This window comes from Patiria miniata, unplaced genomic scaffold, assembly GCF_015706575.1.
Source record: "Patiria miniata isolate m_02_andy unplaced genomic scaffold, ASM1570657v1 HiC_scaffold_29, whole genome shotgun sequence".
Classification (NCBI taxonomy): Eukaryota; Metazoa; Echinodermata; class Asteroidea; order Valvatida; family Asterinidae; genus Patiria; species Patiria miniata.
The window spans coordinates 13,226,037-13,249,833 of NW_024037068.1; the positions used below are offsets into that span (position 1 = coordinate 13,226,037).

General features: G+C 40.3%; 2 protein-coding genes across 5 annotated transcripts; both read right to left on the bottom strand.

The window, feature by feature from the left end:
- Positions 1-757: 757 nt before the first annotated feature.
- Positions 758-12,085, bottom strand: LOC119735988 (sulfotransferase 1C2-like). Of its 2 annotated transcripts, XM_038209969.1 has the most exons (9): positions 12,035-12,085; positions 10,466-10,656; positions 9,277-9,330; positions 8,263-8,424; positions 7,011-7,147; positions 5,512-5,746; positions 4,724-4,818; positions 3,659-3,836; positions 758-2,439 (listed from the first exon to the last, which is right to left on the bottom strand). In XM_038209969.1, the coding sequence occupies exons 3-9, from the start codon at positions 9,302-9,304 to the stop codon at positions 2,336-2,338; spliced, it is 939 nt and encodes a 312-aa protein (XP_038065897.1). In that variant the 5' UTR covers positions 9,305-9,330; positions 10,466-10,656; positions 12,035-12,085; the 3' UTR covers positions 758-2,335. The 2 variants fall into 2 exon arrangements, with proteins under 2 accessions (XP_038065897.1, XP_038065898.1); XM_038209970.1 differs by lacking the exons at positions 10,466-10,656; positions 12,035-12,085 and having other exon boundaries at positions 9,277-9,366.
- A 332-nt stretch (positions 12,086-12,417) lies between these two features.
- Positions 12,418-22,004, bottom strand: LOC119736095 (sulfotransferase 1E1-like). 3 transcript variants are annotated; one of them, XM_038210104.1, is made up of 8 exons: positions 21,832-22,004; positions 20,624-20,702; positions 19,569-19,748; positions 18,436-18,572; positions 17,277-17,517; positions 16,312-16,406; positions 15,524-15,698; positions 12,418-15,038 (listed from the first exon to the last, which is right to left on the bottom strand). In XM_038210104.1, exons 2-8 carry the CDS (start codon positions 20,649-20,651, stop codon positions 14,929-14,931), a joined length of 966 nt encoding a protein of 321 aa, XP_038066032.1. In that variant the 5' UTR covers positions 20,652-20,702; positions 21,832-22,004; the 3' UTR covers positions 12,418-14,928. The 3 variants fall into 3 exon arrangements, with proteins under 3 accessions (XP_038066032.1, XP_038066030.1, XP_038066031.1); XM_038210102.1 differs by having other exon boundaries at positions 21,798-22,004; XM_038210103.1 differs by having other exon boundaries at positions 21,794-22,004.
- Positions 22,005-23,797: the final 1,793 nt, after the last annotated feature.

Genomic DNA, 23,797 nt, shown 5'->3' on the forward strand with positions numbered 1-23,797 from the left:
GCATTATTACTATACGTACAAGCATCCACGCATATTTAACATGAACACTTTTTTCTAGCGCTAAGCGCCGTGAAAACTGAATTTTCATATATACGTCGTGCCCACGGAGCAAAATTACCACTCATACATATGAATAATTAATTAAATAATGAAAGGTTTGCGGAAACACCATGTGCGAATAATTTCTCAACTAAGAGAATGGTTCTGAAAAGAACCAGAGGTATAAACTCGACGTTCCGGTCAGTATGCTCTGACCGTCTTCAGGAGAGTGCCTAAACTCTAAGAAAGTGAATACTTAAGTGGCAAAAGGGGAATCAATGGAGTGTGAAGTTGCATCCTGTGCAAGTTGCATCCTGTGAAGTTGCATCCTGTGAGGATGCCAAGTAGACAGGATCCCTGAGCAAGCTTAGTACCCACTGAAGTGGAACAGTAGGGTTGCAGTGTCAGTAGAGGGAGGACCTAGGGTATAGGAGACCCATCAGTCTAAGATATTAGCTGAGGACCTAGGGTATAGGAGACCCATCAGTCTGGTGTTTCCGCAAACCTTTCATTATTTAGTATCTCCACCATGCAAAGCCTCAAATCTTAATAATTAATTAGCCATAATTGCACAACCCTTTGACGTATAGTCATGAAATTTCTTGGGTATGTTTACGAACAGTTGCTCTATGCATTTACTGAGTTTCAAATTTGTTCGTCACTCGATGGCCGAGATCTTAGTGGGGGGGGGGGGGGGCGGAATCCGCCGCCCCCCGGCTGAAAGATGGTCAAAATAACCCGGCCCTTTTAGGGTTAAGATTTAAACATAGTAAAAGTTAAATGCAACTCATTACTTTATATGTCAAGTATGGAACTTGGACGAATTTCGGTAACACAATCTGCTCATGACCATGGGAAATTACTCTCCTGGTTTAACTTCTGCATTCATAAATTACATACAACTAGTCATTTTACAGGATGTTACCGCAAACTTCCATACGTAAGTGATTGGTTGTCTCATGCACTTACTCTTTGGTATTATTACAAACGTAGATTATTCTTTTTTTTATGAAACGTATATTACAGAAATAAGAAATAATTGAGTTTGACCGCACCTAAAACACAACTTAAAAGGGAAACTGCATCTGCTCATTATTTTCTTCGTTGAACACCATATTGATTCAACTGACAAAGTTGTTTCTTAATTCTTTTCTTTTCCAGCTTTCCTGACTTAATTTCCACCATTGATGCTGGAACACGTGTAGAAGAGACCCACCCCAAGGATCCCGTTCAATCGGATGCAGTGGAATCCCATCAAGCGATTACTACAAGAACATTAATACCGCAGGAACATTATCAAATATACATTACCACAGTGCAGGAACAGGTACTGCAGGAACAGGTACCGCAGGAACTATACAAAGGAACATTACCCCCGGCAACATTGCCACAAAAAACATTATACCATGGTCACTAAACCGCAGGAACATTTACCACAGGAAATTTACCACAGGAACAATAACAACGTACACAATATTCTAAAACTTGCGTTTTGCGTTCATAACTCCATTCTGCAACAAAGTCGTATCTCGCGCGAAGACGCTTCGTGCAACATGTGAAATATATAGTTGAAAATCAATTTTAGTGCGGACGCTATTTGAAAAACTTTCTGAAAAGAAATCTGTACTGGCATGGGCTCCGCCAGGATTTTTTTAAAGGGGGCAAAGCTCTCACCGGAAGGCATGAAGAGTTGGTTCGAAAGTTGCACTGACCATCATAGCTGCCACTGCTGCCGTGTGTATCTTACACTAATGATAATATGGCAAAGTGGGGCATTTGGCATAACTTTTCTATATACTTTTTGGTGCTTGACACTTCAGTACCAAGATGGCAAGATTTATCGTTTTAAAGATTTTATTTGCACATAAGGCCCCCTATTTCCCAAACTTCTTGCTCTCTGACTTTCATTTTCTCAATTTGTCATTTTTGTGTGGGCAGGCTGGCATTGACACCCCAGCGGACGCCCATACTGTTAAATGTGCGACGCCCCATGGGTACTGGAATGACAACTATTGCATGCTCCAATGACTCGATTTTTAAGGAAACACAACCTTCTTATCCCCAATTTTCTTCGCGCGGTGATCATACAAAAACAGCACATGTCTATGATAGGTTTGTGAACGGTCAAATATACCTGTTAGCAATCGTTTCAACAACATGCATTATCATTTCATAGTGAATTGTGTATTCTGTGCATTTTCTCGATTGTGCTTTTTTGTACAGTTTTGATCGCACTTGCTCATAGCTGTTTGTCAGTGTAACGATGTTCAGCTGGGAATGGGCGCAGCTTGCTCGACTAGTCAAAGGTGAGTCCGGTGCCGTGCAGCTTTTCTTTAATGAGGGCGTCCATGGCTTCGTTCTGTGCCACAGTGAACCAATCTTTCCAACCCCCAACGTTGCCTGTCGAGAAAAAAAAATCATAGAAGTCAGCAATAGTTCCAATTTAACCCGAAACACAATCGCTTCAACATCGTCCCCAGTGCTTATACTTTATTTCCAGCTTCGTTTCCAATAGTAAGCCGTGGGTAAGAAACTTTCTTCCTGTATCCAGATCCGATACCGCAATTGGTAAGCAATGAATCTATATCATGTACTTGGTGTTGTGCATAACGCGTTTTAACGTTCATTTTCATTATTACGTCCACTCCTTCCCAAAAATACTTCTTTTCTTTCTCAATTTGCTCATATTATAATGGAAATGTGATACTACATATTCGCTGGAGAAGATTGTGACATTAAAACTTTGAAAAAAAAATAAAGCCGTAGTTAGGCCTACCGAACTCACGCCGCGACGAAAACAAACGCATACAGAAACAAACGCTAACGTAAAGCACAGGCCGGTATCAGACTATTCCTAAATTGCATACGTATTTTGCACAAGCAGATGATACAATACCAGGATGAGAGAGCAGTAGCGGTGGGAGCGTACTGCTCGACACCCTGGAAACGAGGTTGCAATCGCTACGTTTGGACAGTAAATGGATTGGTTACAGACAACAATTTTTAAACGAAGCAATTATCGCGGAGAATCAACAGTTAATATGCAGCATTTTCGTTTGTCTCATTATAGTGATATGTATTTCTGTGTGTTGTTTTGAACTCAGTGTGTGATTATTAGTGTAGCCGATAGTGCAGAAATTGTGTCTTTGATAATGGCCGTTATTGCTAGTTTTTTACATATTATTATTTAAAGGACAAAACTGCCGTGGCCCCATAGCGAAAAATCGTTCTTAGGAAAAACTCCGACTATGTGCAAAATGTCATTCGTGTATCATCAAAGGCACAGTTCACACAAACATTTCCCTTATGAACCCCACTATATGTATTAAACAAGGACACTGCCCTTTCTATGGTTCAGATTGGATTTCACAACAACGACATTTTGATAGTAAAAGCCGGTTCGAACTTTAATAGTGTAAAACCGAACGCAAACTCATATTTCCAAGCGATTGTCGGGTTTGGCAAATTTCCCTTCGCATTTGCGTTTAGTTCGAACAGACCTCGACAACGGGGTCTTCCCAATGTTCCCCAAAACCTATGATATCCAAAATCCCTATAGGGTTAGGGTCCCTAACTCTAGGATCATTGGAGAACATAGGTATGCACTTTCAACAAGTACCTTTTCGCATAAAGGTACGTCCTGTTTTTATACTGTCCGGGTACAGTGTGTCCATGTTTGTCATGGGGTTCTTCTTCATGTTGCTGAACGTGCAGTGCTCCTCGATTGCATCCAGTATCGCGGCTGACAGGTTTTTGCCCAGAAACAGACTGACCCTCTCGATATTACCTCGCAGATCCTGAATGAGAAATTGGATTGTATTCAATTTGTTACAACTGATAATGTAATAACCAACCGATAACGTATGTATACAACAATTGATCAATACCGTATCACTAACCGATTATGTAACGAACATTTACCGATATTGAAGTAGAATGTACTGCACTATCAGTTAATTTGTGCTGCATATCAGTCCTAACCGATAATATAACAAACACTTACTACACTATTAGTCAATTTTGTTGCATTGTCGGTAAGTGATACAGTACCGGTCAATTGCTGTTAGAGTACTGGTTGGTGATACATTATCCAGTAATTATTTCATAATCATTTGTAACAGAAATATTAACAGGTTGTCAGATGTAAGTCTGAGATTATAAAATCAGTCATCAGTTTCATCAAAGCTCACGTACAGTGACGCCTAACTGGAATGTCATTGAAGCGACGCATCATTGAAATGTTTTGGGCATTGTTCATACTTGTGACCTGACTAGTCATTGACTTAACTTTGATTTAACTTTGATAACAAAATAATCGTCAATAAACAGACAAATTGACGAATATGTCCAAAACCGGTTTTGGGATATTCTAACATATTATGATGTGCTCTACATAGTCTGCAAAATTTTCAATACAAAAGATTGCACTGTTTATTAAATACTTCCATTAAACAAATTGGCTAACGAGGTATCTCTGCTTTGTTTCATATGTCGTAAGTCGGAAAGCTTCTAGGATTTTTTGTTCTATTGTATCGTGCATGCTACCCTTGCCTGTAAGCGTAATTGCAACTCCCACGTGAAGGGGCAACCGTTTCTACAGAAATTTCTGGTGACGATTTATCAGACAAATATCGATGGAATCATGTTTGCAAAAGAGTGGAATAAAAATAAAACATCTACTCACTTTCTTCAAATCTTCGAATCGCAACAGGAGAACATTCGGTTCGTGTCTTCTCTTCCAAAAGTACAAATAGTGATCCCACCATGCGCCGTACATAACTTTAAAACAACCAAACGAATGGAATGAGGAGACGTTTGTTTTGCACTACCTGCCCATTAATAAGCTTAGATAAAGTAAAATGTAAACGTTGAATAAGTACTGACCGGAGAACGGGTTTCGAACCCGTAACAGTATAATCCAGTGGTCGCAGGTTCAAATCCCCTTCGGTTAATCTCGTTACCATTTTAGATTATTTTACTTCATACATTCAGTTTGGTTCACTGTGTTTTGAATAATAAATAATATAACAAATACATCGTTTAAAACGTCACCCTTAACAGGTTCTTGCAATTTTGTGTGGCATTGGAACGAAGAATGAAGATGTATATATGTTTGTACATGCAAAAAGTAGGTAAGTATTCAGTCATGTCACGATGTGGCCCATCAGGTTGGCGTTTATCTCCAGTTTCTTTAGCTAAAACGACTGAGAATACTACTCCCCCTGGATGGGATGCTAGTCCATTGCAGGTTACTCCCCAGCTATTGCCGTTACCAATTAATACTCCTGGGTAGAGAGAGGCAGGTGGGGATGAAGTGACTTGCCCAAGGACACAACATATGGCCAGCAGCTGGAATCGAACCCCTGATCCTGTGAACATAAGTTACAGATCCTAAAAAGGCCACACTCCTCAACACTGTACATGTGTGGGAAGGCAATAAATGAAATGCAGCAAGAGAGAAATGTGCTCAACCTTTCCCGGTCATCGCCCTTTCGTAGAGATCCGCAAACGATTTCTCAGCTTTCTCCGGATCAAACATCTTCTCGAAGTGGAATAAGGACACAATCACGTCCTTTGGGTCGCGGATAACGTAGACAAGCTTGGCCTGTTTCTGCCATAGCTGCGGGGGCAGGAGCTGACCCGGTAGATGCGACTTAATGACCCGGGGTGACGGCATCTCAGCAACTATCTTCGGAATGGGTGGCATCTGTAGACGACAATTTGGAGACCAGAAAAGGTTACAAAATTGTTGAGCCAAATGGTACATTGTGATTGGTAATGACTGCGTTCAGCTGTGTATGCCTCCCTTGAGCTGTCAAGTGCTTCTACTGGTGAAAATCTATCACTATGGACCGATCCAGTAAGCTCCGCCCAGTGCGCACGTGGGCAAATTAACACGTGCTCCTCTCTAATGTCACGCTGCATTTTTGTTCTGCGCGCATCATACGCGCGCTAGCATGTCAGACTTTAGTGCACGCACGTCGGACATAAATCACGGCTGTGATTGGTCAGAACACAATGGGGCGGTGTTTACTGGATCGGTCCATTGTATTATACTGATGAAAACAATGACTGGTAGGATTAATAGGCATGAGACGATTGCTTGATGTTACCGAAGTAATTTGGAAGCACAAAAAAGCTGTAAAAAATTACAGGATTGAGGGGTTTCAATTTACAAAATTGCCGAAAAAGAGTTGCTTGGAATCTAGCCTTGTTTTTTTTTTTTTATAATCTGTTTTGGTTTTGGTTTGGCAAAAAAAAAATAATTTGTATTGGTAGGGCGGGATCCGAGGATTGTTAACTTTGCCTTATAGGGAGTACAGTATAGTTTAAAGGGCGTGAAAATCGGCACTAAATCATCTAAATAAAAGCATTGCAGTTTTTGGACAGACTTTTTTTTCCTCACGGTATTGGATGGCGGATCGGTGTTCGTTTTTTTGAGTGTATCAATTCGATGTTTTCAAAGGTAAAATGTTAAGATCGTTACTCATAAAACACACAACACTACATATTATTCTAATGACGTAATAATACACAATGAACACAACAATCAGTAGTCTTGTCAAACCTCACCACTGATGAGCTTCAAATTCACAAAATTGTTTACTGGCACGGTTAACATGATACAATTTATGGAAAATCACTTGAACAATGATAACATCACGATTGTTAGCTCAGAACACAAAAAAGGAGAAAAGAGATGTCCGTAAATTGGGATAAAGGTTAGATTAATTACGTTTCTGGGCGAAATATCAAAATCATATCACTTTCACGAAATTTTCTGTTGATTCTGTTAGGATGACTGATCCAGTTTAATACGTTTGTAAATTTTAAGCTCATTTTAATGAAATTTTGGAAAACTACTTGATGATACCAGGTCTGTCATGCCGCAATGGGAACGAGCTTTAAAGCCCCTTTGTTTTGCCCTTATCCCCGCACGCATAATGCGAACGGCACTGAGGTGAACCTACATTTTTCCATTGTCGTGCTCGCGCAGGAATCGTCTGATCAATGTACGGCACACGGAACATCGTAGGCCTCTCGTTAACAGCTTGCAGGTTCCCGTCATGCATCACGCAGGACACAATCTCTTGAACCCAAGTTGTACCTGTTCAAAATAGTTAAAAGTGAAAATGAAAAATGGAGTAGGACATGACTACCTCGAAATACGTTTATGCAAGGTCCCAATCCCTTCAACATACTGGGCGGGCTCATCCCCGAACGGTCTGGGGAGGGATTCTAATTTGAGTGCTCGCTAACCCTGAAAAAGGGTGTGTAAAATACTTTTGGCTATGTTTAATTTGCCCAATATTGGGAAGTATTAGCCCAAGCGTGTCAGCAGTTAGTATGTATATGAATAACTATGGACACAATACCCACTCACTTGCCAAATGGTTTGTGCAGTGTAGCACGGAATGTTAGGCAACAGTAATATACAAATAATGGATGTTGATGAGTGCAATGGTAATATTACTTTCATAAGATGACAGACGGAATGTTCCATTCCTCGATCGCGAAGCCGAGCGGAATGGCAGATTCCATCTGTCACCGAGTGGTATAATTATTACCATTGCACGAATGTGAAACATTCCTTGTTTTATACAAGGCCTCAATTAACATTCGTTGTCCGATTGGTAGCTTATAAACTGGTACTATGAATGTTCAACATCAGAGCTGCGTTATAGCGCATCAATAATGTAACTGTGCAATGGAAGTTATATTTAGCGTGGAGTGGAACTTTTTTTTTTTGCGGTGTGGTCGTACCGTGCGTTGGGACAATAATGCAATGGCACATGATTAGCGACCCATCAATGATATTACGGGAATGTATTCAGCCGTTGCTTATGGGATGTACAGTGTTGTAAAATATGACCCAAAGACAAACATTGTTTTTTTTTCCCTTGTAGGTATCGTACGGTTTGATTATATCCACGCAAAGTTCTAAAATGATATTCGTATTATCCTGTTTGTGGTATCAAAATGTTTGCCTCTCAATATGAACTCCGCTACATGTTTAACCTGTACTTTCCATGAGGACAAGGGTACCGTATGATGGCGCGGCAGTGATTTCAACCTGCAATCTGCAAACACTGCTAAGTCAGTTTTCAGAAACCAGTAATCAAACCTATCCTTAAACGTATTCATACAACACTATTCATAAGATGAAATTTTCATCAGGGTGATGAGTATTCAATATTTAGTGTTTGCCCTTCATTAACAAACCTGCTTTGGGATATGTAACGACCCAGCAGTCATCTTCTCTTACGTCATACGTCTTGAGTTCCCTAACCACCTCGTCTACTTCTGGGAGTAGAGGCACTCCTTCGTACTCGCTGAGAACTGCAGGAAACTCGTCCGAAAACCGTCGGCTCAAAACGTCCCTAACTACAACACAAAATAATATACAAGGTGTCCCCACCCCCCCCCAAAAAAAAAGTTGTGCAAGCAGATATCCTTTAATCTCTCAAAAACTTTTTAACGTAAGTATTCCATCTTGATGGAAAATATTAATTATACTTTTGGATATATTCAGTAAAAAAAATGTCATGAAAATCCGTTTATGCAAACACGAAATCTATCAGGGCCATGGGTTTTCCACCCATTTCAATGGGATGGGACTCCACAGTGAACTTCATTACATCAGAGTAACATGGCCCATGACAATCCGAGCCACAACTGTGTTAATCCCATTGAAATGGGTGAAAAACCCATAGCCTTCTACAATCTGTTAAATCTCTGGTTTGCCTGAACGGATTTCTGTGGATTTTCACTGATTAGGCCATACACTAGATTATAATTAATATGTTGATTAAGATGAAACATTCATGTTAAGTATATATTCGAGAAATTGAAGGATATCTGCTTGCACAACTTTTTGGGGGACACCCTGTAATTGTTTGGGGAAAGATAGACAGTATATTTGTATTCTCAACATTGACACACCGTATCATCTACCCGTGTTATTGGTATTAAGGTTATGCGATATTATTATGTTCATTGGAAATACATCGGGTTCCTTTGTCAAGTTGCTACGGACATAACATTGAAACAAACAAAAAACCCGTCAACGGTCGATGTAACAACACATGAAAACACCTTGATTCTTGAATGCCCAAAATGATACTAACGGTAACCGGTAATTTCACTTGAAGGGACAAAAAAACAGAAGAAAAAACAACAACAACAAGCCTTGTCCATCCCAGGCCCAAGATTTTAAATCGTATTGTGTATACTTACATTCCTCGAGAGTTACATATTTTTCCATGACGATCCAGGGGGCCAAAATCAATCCTACGCGGATACATATAAAACAATACAGTACAGTTTTTGTTTAGGTTGGTCGACAAATTAAATTAAAAACGTCACTGTACATTCAGCATCATCACCATATGAAGTGGAACAAACCAGTCCCGATAGTGTTATATTTATGTGCATCAAACTTATGGACATAATTCTGGTCAGCCGTGTGCGTTGAATTGTTTTCAAGTGCCAATCTTTGTATCTGCGGCATTTGCAACTGTTCAACTGCACTTCGCCATATATACAACTATTTTTAGATAGGTTATCGTCATTGAACTTTGGAGTTAAAGATTTTGTTGACTGTTCGGTGTTTAGATTAAATAACGTTTCATCCTAAAAGCGAACAATAAACTATAACACTGAGACATAGTTCCAGTACTGTTGTTGTTTTATGTTGACTGTGCTATTTTCGAGATTCAATTGGAACCAAACAATAGTGGCTTGTTTCAAGTCTAATACAAAGATATTCACTTATTAAAGAGGCCCCGAACAAAAGGAAAAAAATGCCCTCGCTTTATAAAGTAATGATTACTAAATAGATTTCAAATGTGCAAGTAAGGTAGCACTTTAAAACGACTAACAGAGTGAACGTGTGCATAATCATAAGGGGCATGATCATACATCTACCTACATATACCTCTATATAAACCTTGTATGATGATGCACCTCTTCATTGCATCTGATGAAGTAATTGCAGCTACGAAAGCCTATGCACACTTTCACTCTGGTAAGTCATTTAAAGAGGTTGTGGAATACTCGAAAACATTTCCGTCATTTTTCGGGTACATGTAGCCTAAGGTACGTGTGATGAAATAAAAACGACTATTGTGTCTGTCATGACATGAGTACAAAAGGTACTTTTGAGAGCTGTTTTTCAGGTCCTATTTCGACCCGAACGTGCAATTTGTGTAAAAGTCGTTGTTAGGGGCAGCAAACAAAACAAAGTAAATCGTGACGTAATAAACAGGACTCGTTTATACTACAATCAAAACGTTCGTGAGCTTCATTTTAATGTATAATGTATTTTCAACTGCATGTATATTTCGTCAAAGATGACCTAATTTTTTTTTAAATGACACCAACTCCTGATGAACCTTTGTTTTTTTTAATAAGATTCAATACTTACCTTGTGTCAGGAACTATGATGTTCCTGGAGAGGGGTGACTATGGTAGCTCATCACCATGCATGGGTGAAGAATTGCTTCTCCGAGGACCGACCAGTAATTGACACTCTCTTGGGTGTCAATTCAACAGTACGTGGTTTAATTGTGGTCAGTAGATCAACTCTCCATACAATCAAGATACAAAGAAAAACCCCTAATAAAAGTACAAAAACAAAGGCAAGAGTTGGAGATGTAATTACACCAGTGTACATGTACATGTTAAAGTTCTAATACAATTGCATTACCACAAATAAATTAGAGTTTGTTCATTCACTTACACAATGCCAGGTAAGGAAACAACTTCTCGGCTTCTGCCTCGAGTCTTATAGCATGCATAGCATGTTTATGACATGTACAGTGCAGCGGTCGCTGTCTATATAACCCTGTATTTAAATAATAACATTTACACATATATATGATAGGAGAGGATATAATATTTAAACCCTGTATTAATGCTTTTCACATGTATATTAATTATCTCCCTTTTTGACGGTGTCAACTGTTAGTGTATAAATGTACGTGTATTACCCTTGCACCGTACGACAGACGGCAAAGGCCCAGTCGTTTTGGAAACAAGGTCACAGGTCAACTTCGAGACACACACAATACGTATCTCACCTACATGTACATTAGTCCGAACATTTGGGACTCTCAATACTGTGTATGAGAGTCCCAAACCTTAAGGTATCCATATCATGCAAAAGTTTGTGCTGCATAATAACACCAGTGTGAATCAAATTTGCAAGCTTCTTGCTCACTACAGTTTCCTCAATAATCCCCGAAACTTCTGCCTCGCAAAGTTGCTGTTGTGAGCATTGCATCACAAACAAATTCAGCTTTTAATTCTAATTTTGCAGAGAGTTATCGAAATCCAAACGTGAGAATCACGTTGACAAATGGTTGATGTGTACTGCAATGCATTGTGCAAAAAAACTCCCTAGCTAGAACATTTTCATCTTGTAGATAAAGCAGCGCCCTTTTGTTGATCTGAGTGAATGTAGAATGTTTCATTTTTTAACAGAGGGCGCTGTGTTCATTTGGCTATCAATTAAAAAACAAGTAAGCTGCAGGGCACTTCCTACACCTACCCAGAATACATTGGGAATCACACACCCATCTCCAGAGCATGGAGATTGACGTGGATGGTTTTTGAACTGCCAAAAACTTGCCTTAAAATTGGATTTAAGGTCTCAAATTTCGCAGATGACATGCTTGCAACTGTATCATTTTGATGTATGTGTTGTGTGGCCATTAATTAGCCTAATGGTGAGTAAAAAAACGTCAGTAGTAATTTTGCACGTTTTTATGCACTCACGGTCCCAGTCTGCATGTACATGTACATGTACGTGCGTAGCAGCACCACACATTAGGCCCCACAGCCAAACTACATATACCATGGAGAAATGTGTTTTATTTCTCTATGCCTTGCTCTATGCATATACACTGTGACTTCTAGGTATCCTACATTCATTAATGATTGCCCTTACTAACTGTTAATCAACCCAAAAGATGGGGAAAAACGAAATATTTACCCAGGAGATCTTGCTCCCAACTCGTCATGATTTCATGCATTGTGCTGTGCATGCATAACTAGAGAACAGTGGTCGTAAGGAAGGGCGCCACTGGGACGCAGCAGGTATAACATTAATAAACGATTCCCCACACTTGCATTATCTTATTTAGCCATATTTAAGGGCGCAACTGCAGGTGTTTTAATTTCTTCAAATTTTGAAATGTTGCCGACCAACCGACCCGGCCTGCTTCCGAGGCAAAACAATGAAAGTGTTGCATTCAAAGCCTCCCCCACCCGTGTTCCTTTTACTTTCTCCACTGCTTGTAAAACGGACAGCAAATGTTTTACAAAATGTGTATAGAAAAATCCGTTCATTATTCAGGCCGTAATACCTCTTTAGCAATTTTGAACGGAATCTGTCCGCACGGAGTGCATGAGAAGGGGGAAACCAGGATTGTTTTGCAAGGTGGGATTCATCAGCAAATTAATCCTGAAATGTAGACATTTTCTTTTTTTGCTCGGACATTTGGCTCCGTAAAATCAATAGGTTGGGTGTCTGAGGTTTTTTCGCATTTAATATGGGACGTTGAACAATAGAGGACAATAGGGTCCCCAATTCCCGAAAGGTCCCCAATTTGGATTCGTATACAAAACATATGGTCTTCCTAAAATTTACTACACAATTAAACAAAAGAGGTACAATAATTTCAATGAGGGGCGTTGTTCAAATCCGACGATTACAAGATAGTGTATACTTACACTATCTGTCCGTATTTTGTGCACATGCGCATATTAATACCAGTATAATTGTTTAGGGGTCTCACAGCGGGCGATTTCAACTTTATTTTTGTTTGAATTTCTATGAAAAAAATAAAATAATTGACAGAGCTGGGGGCTTGGTACGAGATGTTACAGATCAAGAGAAGATCGCCTTTAGAGGGCGCCCTTATCCACAACACATTCCGAACATCTCTCACTAACATCTTTGAAATCATGGCGCATTTGAGTCTTTTTTTAACACAGGTGTGCTAAAAGAGAAAATTAAGAGGTGGTAATGTTTGGAAACTGCAAAAAAAAAAAAAAAATATCAACTTTAATTGAATGTTTTCGTAAAGCTACATTCTTTATCGAAACAAAGTAACATTTGATCAAGTCAGTTCGTTTTTTTTTTCGAAAATGGTCCGACATTCTTTGTATTACTGTTACGTTTTGGGCGTTTCCTCTGTTTAGTGTTCGACATTACAGTTAAATAACCGCACACTTTCGTGGTGTTTGGTATCTGCAATGACCTGTCCGATCAATGACGCGTCTAAATCAAGTGGATGCGGCGGGCATGCGTCTATGAAAAAGGGACATCAGCCAATTCCATAGGCGTTTTTGTGTAATTACCAGCCTCAGAATGTAACTCGGCCGTGGCTTAACTCAAACAAAACCTTTTAGCATATAGAGACAATTCTAAACACTTTCTTGCTATCACCTCATGCTAATAATGTTTAGCATGTAAACATGTTTACAAACTGATAACAAAACGCGTTTAGAATTGTGTTTACTCGCTAAACACACTTTTTGTAGTCCAGGCAATATTATCCACACAGAGGCAATCAGGCTATACCTCTGTCGATCCCAATGCCTAAATTGAAAACAACGTCCCATGGTCAATTTGACCTCCCTTCGAAAATTACTCATAACTCTGACACAAACACTATCAAATTTGGACGTTTGATGTCTCATTTATAAGTAAAAAAAAAACCCCGGGCGTATCTTTCAAAGAATGCAATATATAATCTATGTTGGTGACACATTCTACCTCTGGCATTCCGTTGTTTTTTGTTTTCCTTTTTGAGCTGACACACTTTATAGTGGTCAATTCTGATATATACACAAAAAAAGGAGATTTATAATTAATCACTGTGTACATAACTATCAAATATTATACATAACTATCAAATATTATACTAGTGACTTTTTCTAATGTATACATGTTTGTACATAATTGTAATGAATGACATCATTGAAATAAATGTTACTAAAGATACTAAAGATTACGTTGGATACAACATGCGAAGGATACTGCACTTCAAGCTTCGCGCTGACTTTTCTGTACTCTGTTGGGGTGGTTTTTATTATTTATATGTTGACCGTTCGAGAGGCACTTGTGCAAAGAGTCTATGTTTCGGCTATAATCATCCCTTATAATCTGCTGGCTGCCAGGTTGTGTGTATCCGGCACGTGATCTGATACACGGTACCTGTGGAGACATGTGTATAATAGGGAACAAAATATTGTATACGTCTCCACGGGGCAGTTTCTATAGGTGAATACAATGTCTCCACAAGGTTATCACGAAAGAGTTAATAATTATGTGGATTGTCAAAAACCAGGAATATCCAAGGTGTGTTGATTTGTCGCAAATTGAAGTATTTTATGTACAGGGTCATTAAGTCCAAATTTCAGCCCAGGAAATTAATTTTTATTAAAATAGGAGCATTTGGAAACTAAATTTTCAAACTCACACAAATGTTAGTACACGAGAACAAACAAATGACTCCACAAGGATACGAATTTAAATGACTCCACAACGACACAAATTTCAGTATACATGTACACATGAGCCTCTTCCGGTGGAAAAAGCAGTGTGCAAAAAAAAAAAATGTGGAAAGCCATTGCTCCACAACGGATGATCTGAACAATGGCTTATACAATGCATTCGCCATTGAAGGGGGCTTTCGTGACAGAAATGACAGCGTGCCCAGATTGGTCTATATAGGTGTGCTGTCTAGATAAACGGCCATTCCGTCATAAGTGGTTGGGGTTTAAACATGTAATATCATTTAACAAACAAGAAAATGAATAATGCTCTGTTCTGATTGGGTGATCCCTCCTTTCACTCGGTTCGTCGAAAATGTTAATTGGCTACTCGTATTCGAAGGTGAGCCCAGTACCGTGCAGCTTTTCCTTAATGAGGGCGTCCATGGCTTCGTTCTGCGCCACGGTGAAGTGGGTCTTCCAATCCCCAACAATACCTGAAATCAAACGAACATATTTTTTTTTTTTTTTGATGAATGGTTGGAATGCCAAGAAAATTAGGGTCAGTTTTGGTCACAAACAAAAAAATAATTAAGATAACGAAATTTACCATCTTAAGAGCCAATATTCATAGAATGGGGTGTCTGAAATCAATGTGCTTGATGTACCCCCCCCCCCTTATAAAATTACCCGGTCATATAATATGACGCGGCATCTGGGTTCTGTTTGACCTGATCATTTTCATAGTCAAGATGACACTTTATCGGGTCACAAATCACACTTCTGAGAAGGTTTCTGGGTCAAAATGACAAACAAACTGATGCAGAGAGGGGTCACATCTCCCATGGGGTATTAAGAGGGAACTTCACCAACATTGTGTGTTAATCAAGCTCAAATCACTGGCATTGAATATTGGCATTACAAATAATTTAAAACAAAAAATGCGTATGTTCTGAGCAGCCAATGATACAGTATAATATACCTTTTCGCATAGAGAGGTACGGGGAATCTTTCTGTGCAAACACGTAGTCCTGGTTTGTCATTGGGTTCTTCTTCATGTTGGCGAAGGTGCAGTAATCCGTAATAGCATCCAGTTTCTCGGCTGGTAGGTTTTTGCATAAGAACCGACTGATCTTCTCAACGTTACCTCTCAGATCCTACCACATAGAAAAGTTAACAAATTACAATGAACTCAGCACTTCCTCTACATGTAGTGACAGATCTACGAGTGGGCTTTAATAGAGGAATTAACACACCCATCTCCTGGGCCGCAGAAAAAAAATCAAAATAATCATGATGGAGAAAAACGCAGCTCATGTCTGCTATACACCCCCTTCCCCTGACAGTTAACCCCATTTCTCCCCCAACCTTCCCCCTCTCTTGAGCCAAAGTTGGTTCCGAACCCGGAGTGTCGTAGTTGAGTCCATCACAAGAGCGGTCAAAGGTAAATCGCAAGTCCTTTCACAAGCCGTTACAAGAAGCAGTGGATGAACAATTACCAATGACTACTTTTGTCAACGTTCGTAAGTATAGCTTGTGTCATGACACGAGACTGGAGGACTTGTGATGGAATTGTGATTGACGTGCAGGGACTAGTAATGGCTATGTATGGACTTGTAACGGACTCGACCACAATACTGGGTGTACTCAACTTAGTGAACGACAGTGTACGACTATGTGCGACACAACAATGGCAATGAAATGTTTTGCCATGTTTAGCGTTTTGCTGACTGAGGCTCATCAATACTTCAAACACTTTTCAACGCTCACCCTTTTCATGTCTTCATATCGCAGCAAGAGGATGTTTGGCTCTTTACGTTTCTCCCAGAAATACAAATAATGATCCCACCACGGTCCGTAGAAAGCTGAAAACACATTTCAAAACGATATCCACAAATACAATTGAAAATTGAAAACACGAAAAAGAAAAATGGCTCATCATTTGTATAATTATTGTCATTTGTTCTCTATTTGTCTGGTTGAGAATTAAGAAGTCGATGAGTGTAACCGAGCCGCCTATTCATTTAATCGTCATATCACTATGAACGTCATGGTATTATTTATTATTTTTAAGCGGGAACGATATCGATTTTGTTCTCAAACAGTGTTTAGTGAATGTATAGATTTATTGTCGCCTTGCGTTATTTACCACCGTTATACTGTGAAGTTTTTTATTTGAAGAAAGACTTATAGTTTAGTTTAGGCCCAACAAAAAGTTTCCGGTTTCTGGTATGCGCGCGCGTCGCCGTAGCCATGCGCGTCGGCAAAATGATTTTTTTTGTCCCAATAAAAGATGATGTCTCAAAACCGACAAACTCACTGGTTTGACTGGAATCCTGCTGCTGCACAATTTTAACGTGTTTTTAGATGGGGTTGTGATCGAGAATAAGCTTTATGTGGTCTCTCTGGACTCCCATATATTTGCTCTAAGTTTAGTCGGGCACCATTTGCAGTCATCAGCCGTCATTTGAAAAAAAAAAACCAGGTAAAACAAAAAAAGCTGCGTCGCCGCACCACTTTTTGGGCAAGCTCCATACCAGAAACTGGAGACTTTCTTTTGGCCTTACGATAACAAACATAATTATGTTATCCGTGCCTAATCAGTTTCCCTTGTGGTTTAATAATGACTTTTGGTTAGGTTGAGTTTTAATATACAACAGCGCGCATTCTGATTTAATTTGTTTGAAACCTAACCGATGATGGTACGTAACTGGTCGGTATTTCAATCAATTTACCACTTCCTGTGAGCATTCTGTCAAAGAACTCTCCGAAAGATTCATTCAAGGAGTCCGGCGTAGGGTTCATCATCTTCAGGAAGTAGAAGTAGGAGACCACGACGTCCTTTGGGTTGCGCATGACGTAGACAATCTTGGGTTTCTTCTCCCAGAGTTGAGGAGGCAGGAAGGGGCCTGGCAGGTGGGTCTTGAGTACCCGGGGTGACGGCATCTCCTCCGCTATTTCATGAATGAGTGGGAACTGAGGACAAAACACAAGTGTTAGGCTCGATAGTTTGGACTGTCTTGGCCTTATAGTTGACCTTGAAGGGATGTCTGCGTGGGCGTCGCCAGGATTTTTCCAGGAGGGGGGGGGGCATAGCAAATTTTCCCCAAAAATTCCATAACTTTTTCATTATATTCTCAATTTATCATTTGTTTATAGCGTGAGCAGGGGAGCATTTGCCCGACCTCCTCCTATCAAATTGACAGCAATATGGCTTCGCACCTCTTCCCCCCCCCCGTTTCTGTTTTATTTTATTTTATCCAGGGGGCGGCAAGCGCCCCCCGCCCCCGCCCCCTTCCTTCCCGACGCCCATGGATGTCTGGATTGCCGAAGCCCCTAAGTGAAGTCTGGATTGATAAAGCCCATAATAATAGACTCTGTCTGGATACACTACGACGATAAGAGAGGGGATTCCTGGTCTGTATTTTAAAGAACTGGGTACCGCCACGTGCAGGGCACGTACTTTCCATGCATCATGCCCATTAATTCGAGCCCCCGATCAACGGTCAATCTAACCCTACCCAAGCTCAGAAATAAGAGGTCGGCAGCTCTTTTTTTGCAGACGGCAACAGGTAGGCTTACCTGCGAATGGTATGGATAACATAATGGAAGCCAGTTATGGTAGCTTTAGCGTATTGATTACTACGCCTTCGAAACAAATTGGACATTAATTTGTCTTTTCTACATTTTAAATTAATGTGGCCTGACGTTGCGAACTTAGCAAGTTCTTCTTCAGAGGCTAAAACAGCCTCTGAAGAAGAACTTGCTAAGTTCGCAACGTCAGGCCACATTAATTTAAGATTTATATATTTCAGGTCCATCCAGTCAGTAAGCAGTTTGCAGCAGTTTTACTTTTTTACATTTTTCTACATTTTGTCATCTTCTATCACTCACATTTTTCGCTTTCCTTATGGGGTCTGGAAGGTTCATTTCCAGGAAAAGAACACGAAACATAGTGTTTTTCGTCTTGACTTCCTCCAGGTTTCCATCATACATCACGCAGGATATGATCTCCTGGGCCCAGGTTGTGCCTGCATGTATCGAAACATGAAATTCTCACACTTGATCGTGTTCGCTTTTTTTTTTGGAAAGATTGTTGATGTTCCAACTTTACCAAGTAAATAACACCGACAACAGCAACTCTGCAGTGCGCAAAGATGCGATGTTCTCTTCATCAGCTCTCCTGTGGGGTCCACACAATGCTAAACTTGGCCAAAGTTGGGGTTTGCCGCGTTTGGTCTATATTATGCGTATACGTACAATGTACGGGACAGATACATACAATCAAACACTAGCAAAATGTAAGAATGTGACGTACATGCAAACGGTCTCCCCTATATGAATATTCGTGAGAAGGGTACATTTGGACACTTTTAGTTAATATAGTGTGCCTGATTGTAGGATTTTATCAGCGCTCCCCATTGCAAATATGACACGACACCTTCTTGAGATTTAAATTAAAATTGATAATTGTCTAGCATTACATTAGTTATGAACTTTCCAATGAGTCATCGCACGAAAAAAAATCAGCCCACAAGTTATCAATTATTTAATTAAGAGTGGGACGCTCCTAATTCGTTCTGAATAGTGTGCACAATTTATGACATGGAGCGCGCCATTTAAAACCACTTAAAAAAACTGTATAAACAAAACAAAAACAAGCAACTGTATTTATTGCAGAACATCATATTCCTTTAATTTCCGTTCGGAAATGAAAATCGAATTTTTGAAAAAGCACGTATATACCAACAACTTTCACTGAATTAAGGTTAGTGAGTTTATCTCTTTTAATGTTAATGGTTTTGAGGTTTACCCCGACGCAAATCATGTTATGAATAGGTTTATGTTTACAATCAACATAACTGTCGTGTGGGGTGAGGGACTGGATGGGTTTAAAAGATACTCAGGGACAAACTTAATTTAAAATATCATGTTACATCGGATGAACAAGTAGTGGGGGCGAGCGTATACCACCGCGGTGTCAATTCACTAATGGCTCCTGCTTTGGTCGTTGGATAAATCCATACCTGCTTTTGGAAACGTGACCATCCACACATCATCCTGCCTGACTTTGAAATGTCTAAATGCCTCCAACACGGTAGTCATTCCTAGTGGCAGATTTATTCCGTCCACCTCGCTGTGAACGGATGGCTGGCCCGCCGGCTGATGTGACAGAAATTCGTGCAAGGACTTCCACATTTCCCGATCTGACACAATAAGAAGCAACATCCTTCCTTGAATGTTTGCGGTAACACTATACGTGGAAGTCTCTTCTGTGAAGATATGTGGTTCTGAAAAGAACCGGTTGGTTGTAAAACCTGACTTTCCGTTCAGTATGCTCTGATTGTCTTCAGAACCACACATCTTCCTAAAAGAGATTTCCACATGGTGTTACCGCGAACCTTCACTTTAGTTCATACTACCGCCCGCAAAATTTCAAATCTTATTATACTTACGATGAATCTGCTCATGCCTTACAGCTTCACTCGCCATTTTGCCTAACATGTTTAGCTTAAGGCGGTTTTACAAACTTTGAAGTAAGATTCTTCATCTGAATCTAAAATAAATACTATGGCAATCCTGGAATGTGTACATTCCGAGGAATACGTGAGAGAGGACGTGTGCTTTGTTGTCCTCATTACACCTGTTGTTGAGAACGGTCCTCGAACGTAAGTCTGTGTTTTTAGCCTATAGGAGAGGGTGAAAACTAAGGGAAACACGCAGTATTTAATTGTCTCAGGCGAAATGAACAAAGGACGACTGTCAGCACGCGTTTTGTTTATGGTGTAATTCGAGGACACACACGTGCAACATCATTGGTGAATCGAGGACAGGAACCAAATCGAGGACGACCTCGATTAGAAAACGTGTACACAACCAATGAGAGCTGTTGAAAATACGTTAGTACAGACAAAGGAAAATGGAAGAGGAACAAAGCAAAGTCCTCCATTTACACCATAAACAAACGTGCTAGTGCGTGTAATCTTCTGTTCCAAAATGAGAAAGTATTCGCTGTTAATAACGAATTGTGAAAGAAAAAAAATAATTGAGGAGGAACAATTGGGACAGTACCGGTACTTACATTCTTCCAAAGTGACGTACTTCTCCATGTCGAAACTCGAAATGTTTAGCCAAGTAGGCTGTAGCGTGCAAAAAGTAGTCTGCAAAAAGAATATATTTCACAAATGAATTATACGCCGCAGCTGTGGTTCTATTCTTGTTGTCAATGGTAATCAATGAAGAATTCAAGATAAGGTTTTATCCTGGGGGGCGGGGGGCGGGGGGCGGGGGGAGGGCGGGGGGACATGCCCCCCCCCCCCCCCCGCACTTTTTGAAGGATGGGGGACACATTATCAAATGTCCCCCAGCTTTTTGAACTCGTGTCTTATTTACAGGGCCTTATTATGTACTACAATTTATCTTTTGCTTTGAAATTATAAGCTAAAATGGTCAGAAATTGCCTCATATCGCACAACAAAGCATTGAGAATACATTTTTTCGGGGCCCTTACGCCGGCCCCGGCCGAACCCCACGCCTATAGCTGAGAATGTAATAGCTTGCTACAACCTCGAAAATGATTATCTGTTGCTAAGAAAATATTGGTTAAAGTGGTCAGAAATTGCCTCAGATCGCACCATTGAGCATCTACAATCATCTTTTCGGGGCCTTTAAGCGGGCCCTGAACCCCACGCAAGGGCTTCGTGCCTTCGCGCTCACATTAGTTCTAATCAAGGTATTCCCTCCCCCGACCCAAACTTTTGTGAAGTAATTGACGCCCCTGGATAGAGGGTATTGTTTTTTATTTCTGAGAGAGAAATAGTAGGGTTTAATATAAAAACAAGGACTGCACAGGAACAGCGCATAATAAAGATGGCGATATTGCCGAAACGAACGGAATTCTCCCTTCTGCTGTCCCGTTGCACCACAACATTGTTGATTCAGCACGCGGTTGACAGTAGTCATTGTATGCACGATTCAACAGTTGGAACTAAATAAACATGGGGAAAACGTTTGTGTGCCCGATACTATCGATTAAGCATAAAATGAAAAGAATTACAAAACACGGATATAACTGGCCTATTAAGGGGGATAAAAGGGGAAAATAGACAGAACAAACACCAACGTCCGAAATCTGGGCTTCGGCACACTTTTTACATGCACTTGTATTATTATCAATACATTGCGTGCCCAATTTCTTGACCAAGCCTCCAGTGATTTCTACTTTCAAGTTCAACCAAACAGTTTTACTAACGTACGTAGTGATCGTCTTCTTCTTGCAACAACCTTCACTTGATGTTATTATTTATGCACTCTTCGCCATTCCAACCCAGCTGTATGTCTCCAAACTTCGATGCGGTATCTGATGAAACCTCCGAAAATAACTCGACAAGCGCATGGATTTTTACTGCAGCGAACTCGTGTACAAGCTAACACCACTCACACATACACCCACACTTATCAGGGAAGCGTATCTGTTTTGCCTAGAAGGGTCAGTGGACATCAACAATGAAGTAGTTTTGATGGGACAGTTATGTATATTCATGAGAACGGAACAAGGACATCAACAGCATTGTTGTTGCTTCGTCAACCAGTTACATCAAAGCGTTTCAAAGAACGGACGTCGTCGAGCTACCACTCAGTATCTAAGTGGATAGCCAGAAGAGCTATGGATGGACATATCCCTGTTACGAATCCACGTCCTCGATGCTCATTTTCATCGCCTTTTTTTCTTCTGCAAATTTAAGGTTGATTTGATTTTAGTTGAAGTGGAAAAAAAAAGAGAACGAGAACGTAAGGGTCTTGCAATGATTCAAGGGGAAAAAATGAATAATTGCCCCTAACCTTCCTAGGAAAAGAGAAATACACTTCTGGGAATGCTTATTGCGCATTCACGGCTGTTCCGTGTACGACTCAAAAACCCACAGCGAAACCTGCCCTCTATCCAAAACAAATTAACTAGCGACGGTGGGATGTAGCTGAACAGTTTCTTGAAATTATTGTCCCAAATTGTAAACAATCAGCCTGGGCCTGTTTTTTACCTCCGGTTTTACAGTTTTTGGGTTGGTTTTCTAGCAAACTACATATTTTAATCTTTCACATAATTGTTTCCACAGATGGCACTTCCTATCACTATACATCCGCGACTCTACGGAGACCTACATGGTCCATACTTATTCCCTGTGGTTCCAAATTTGTTTTTCTTCTCTTTTTTTTTTTTGGGGGGGGGTCCATTTTTATTGCAATTACTCTTCCAACGCCAATCCGCCCAGAGATGATAATTCTCAACAAAACTTTCAATATTACTGTCAAATGATAATCTACCAGTTTATGTTAGCCTAATGGACCATATAGTTTCTTATTTCGTGTCCTTGCACTTGCATTTCTACAGAAGTTACTGTATTTTCAACCAATTTAACCAGTTGACATTACTCCTCCTAACATTTCAAACCCCAACACAAATTCGCCTTAGCTGATCGGGTACATCAGCTTGTACTTTATAAACGACATCCATTCCAACATTTTTTTTTAACCACTTGGCGACGGGATTATTTTTTGCCCAAAATTTCTATTTTCAAAAAGGCAACATATAGCAGCCAACATTTTGATACACATTCAAACGCCAAATATACTGATTCACAAGAGACATTTCAACAATATTTGTACGATATTTCTTTCCGCAACCTAATATTTGTCAACACTCCGGGATATGCCCCAATTGTACAACAATAGGCAGTGCACGGCGGCCCAGTTCAAGTTCAACACACGGTCCACCTCCACAGACTTGCGTGACTTTGTGTGTATGTATGAACAGAAGAAATGAAGGATTGTTTAAACATCATCCAGAGGCGAGTCGAGGCGCGTTTGACGTTTTAACCCGTCAGCCGTGCCTGTGTATAGACACAGCCGGATCGTGTTAACACGTCATCCGACACGAACTGGTTAAAAGCATGTATTTCAGGACCATGCCGATTAAAACAAGCAAAGTAGAATCATTTAAAAGTCGCGCAATTAAGCGTTCGAGCCCCACCGTGGCCATGCGTGTTGTGCCCTTGAGTAAGGCGCTTCACCTCAATTACCTCTCAACCCAGGTGTTAAATGGGTATCGGCATTATTCAATGCTGGGAAGGTAACGACACACTGTGGAGGAGGTGTGGCGATCCCTCCACAGCAGCATATGAGTTTGGCCCAATCGCTAATGAAAGAGAGATGGGCACTCCGTTCCTGTGAACACAGGTTCGTCCCCCTTTACCCCCTT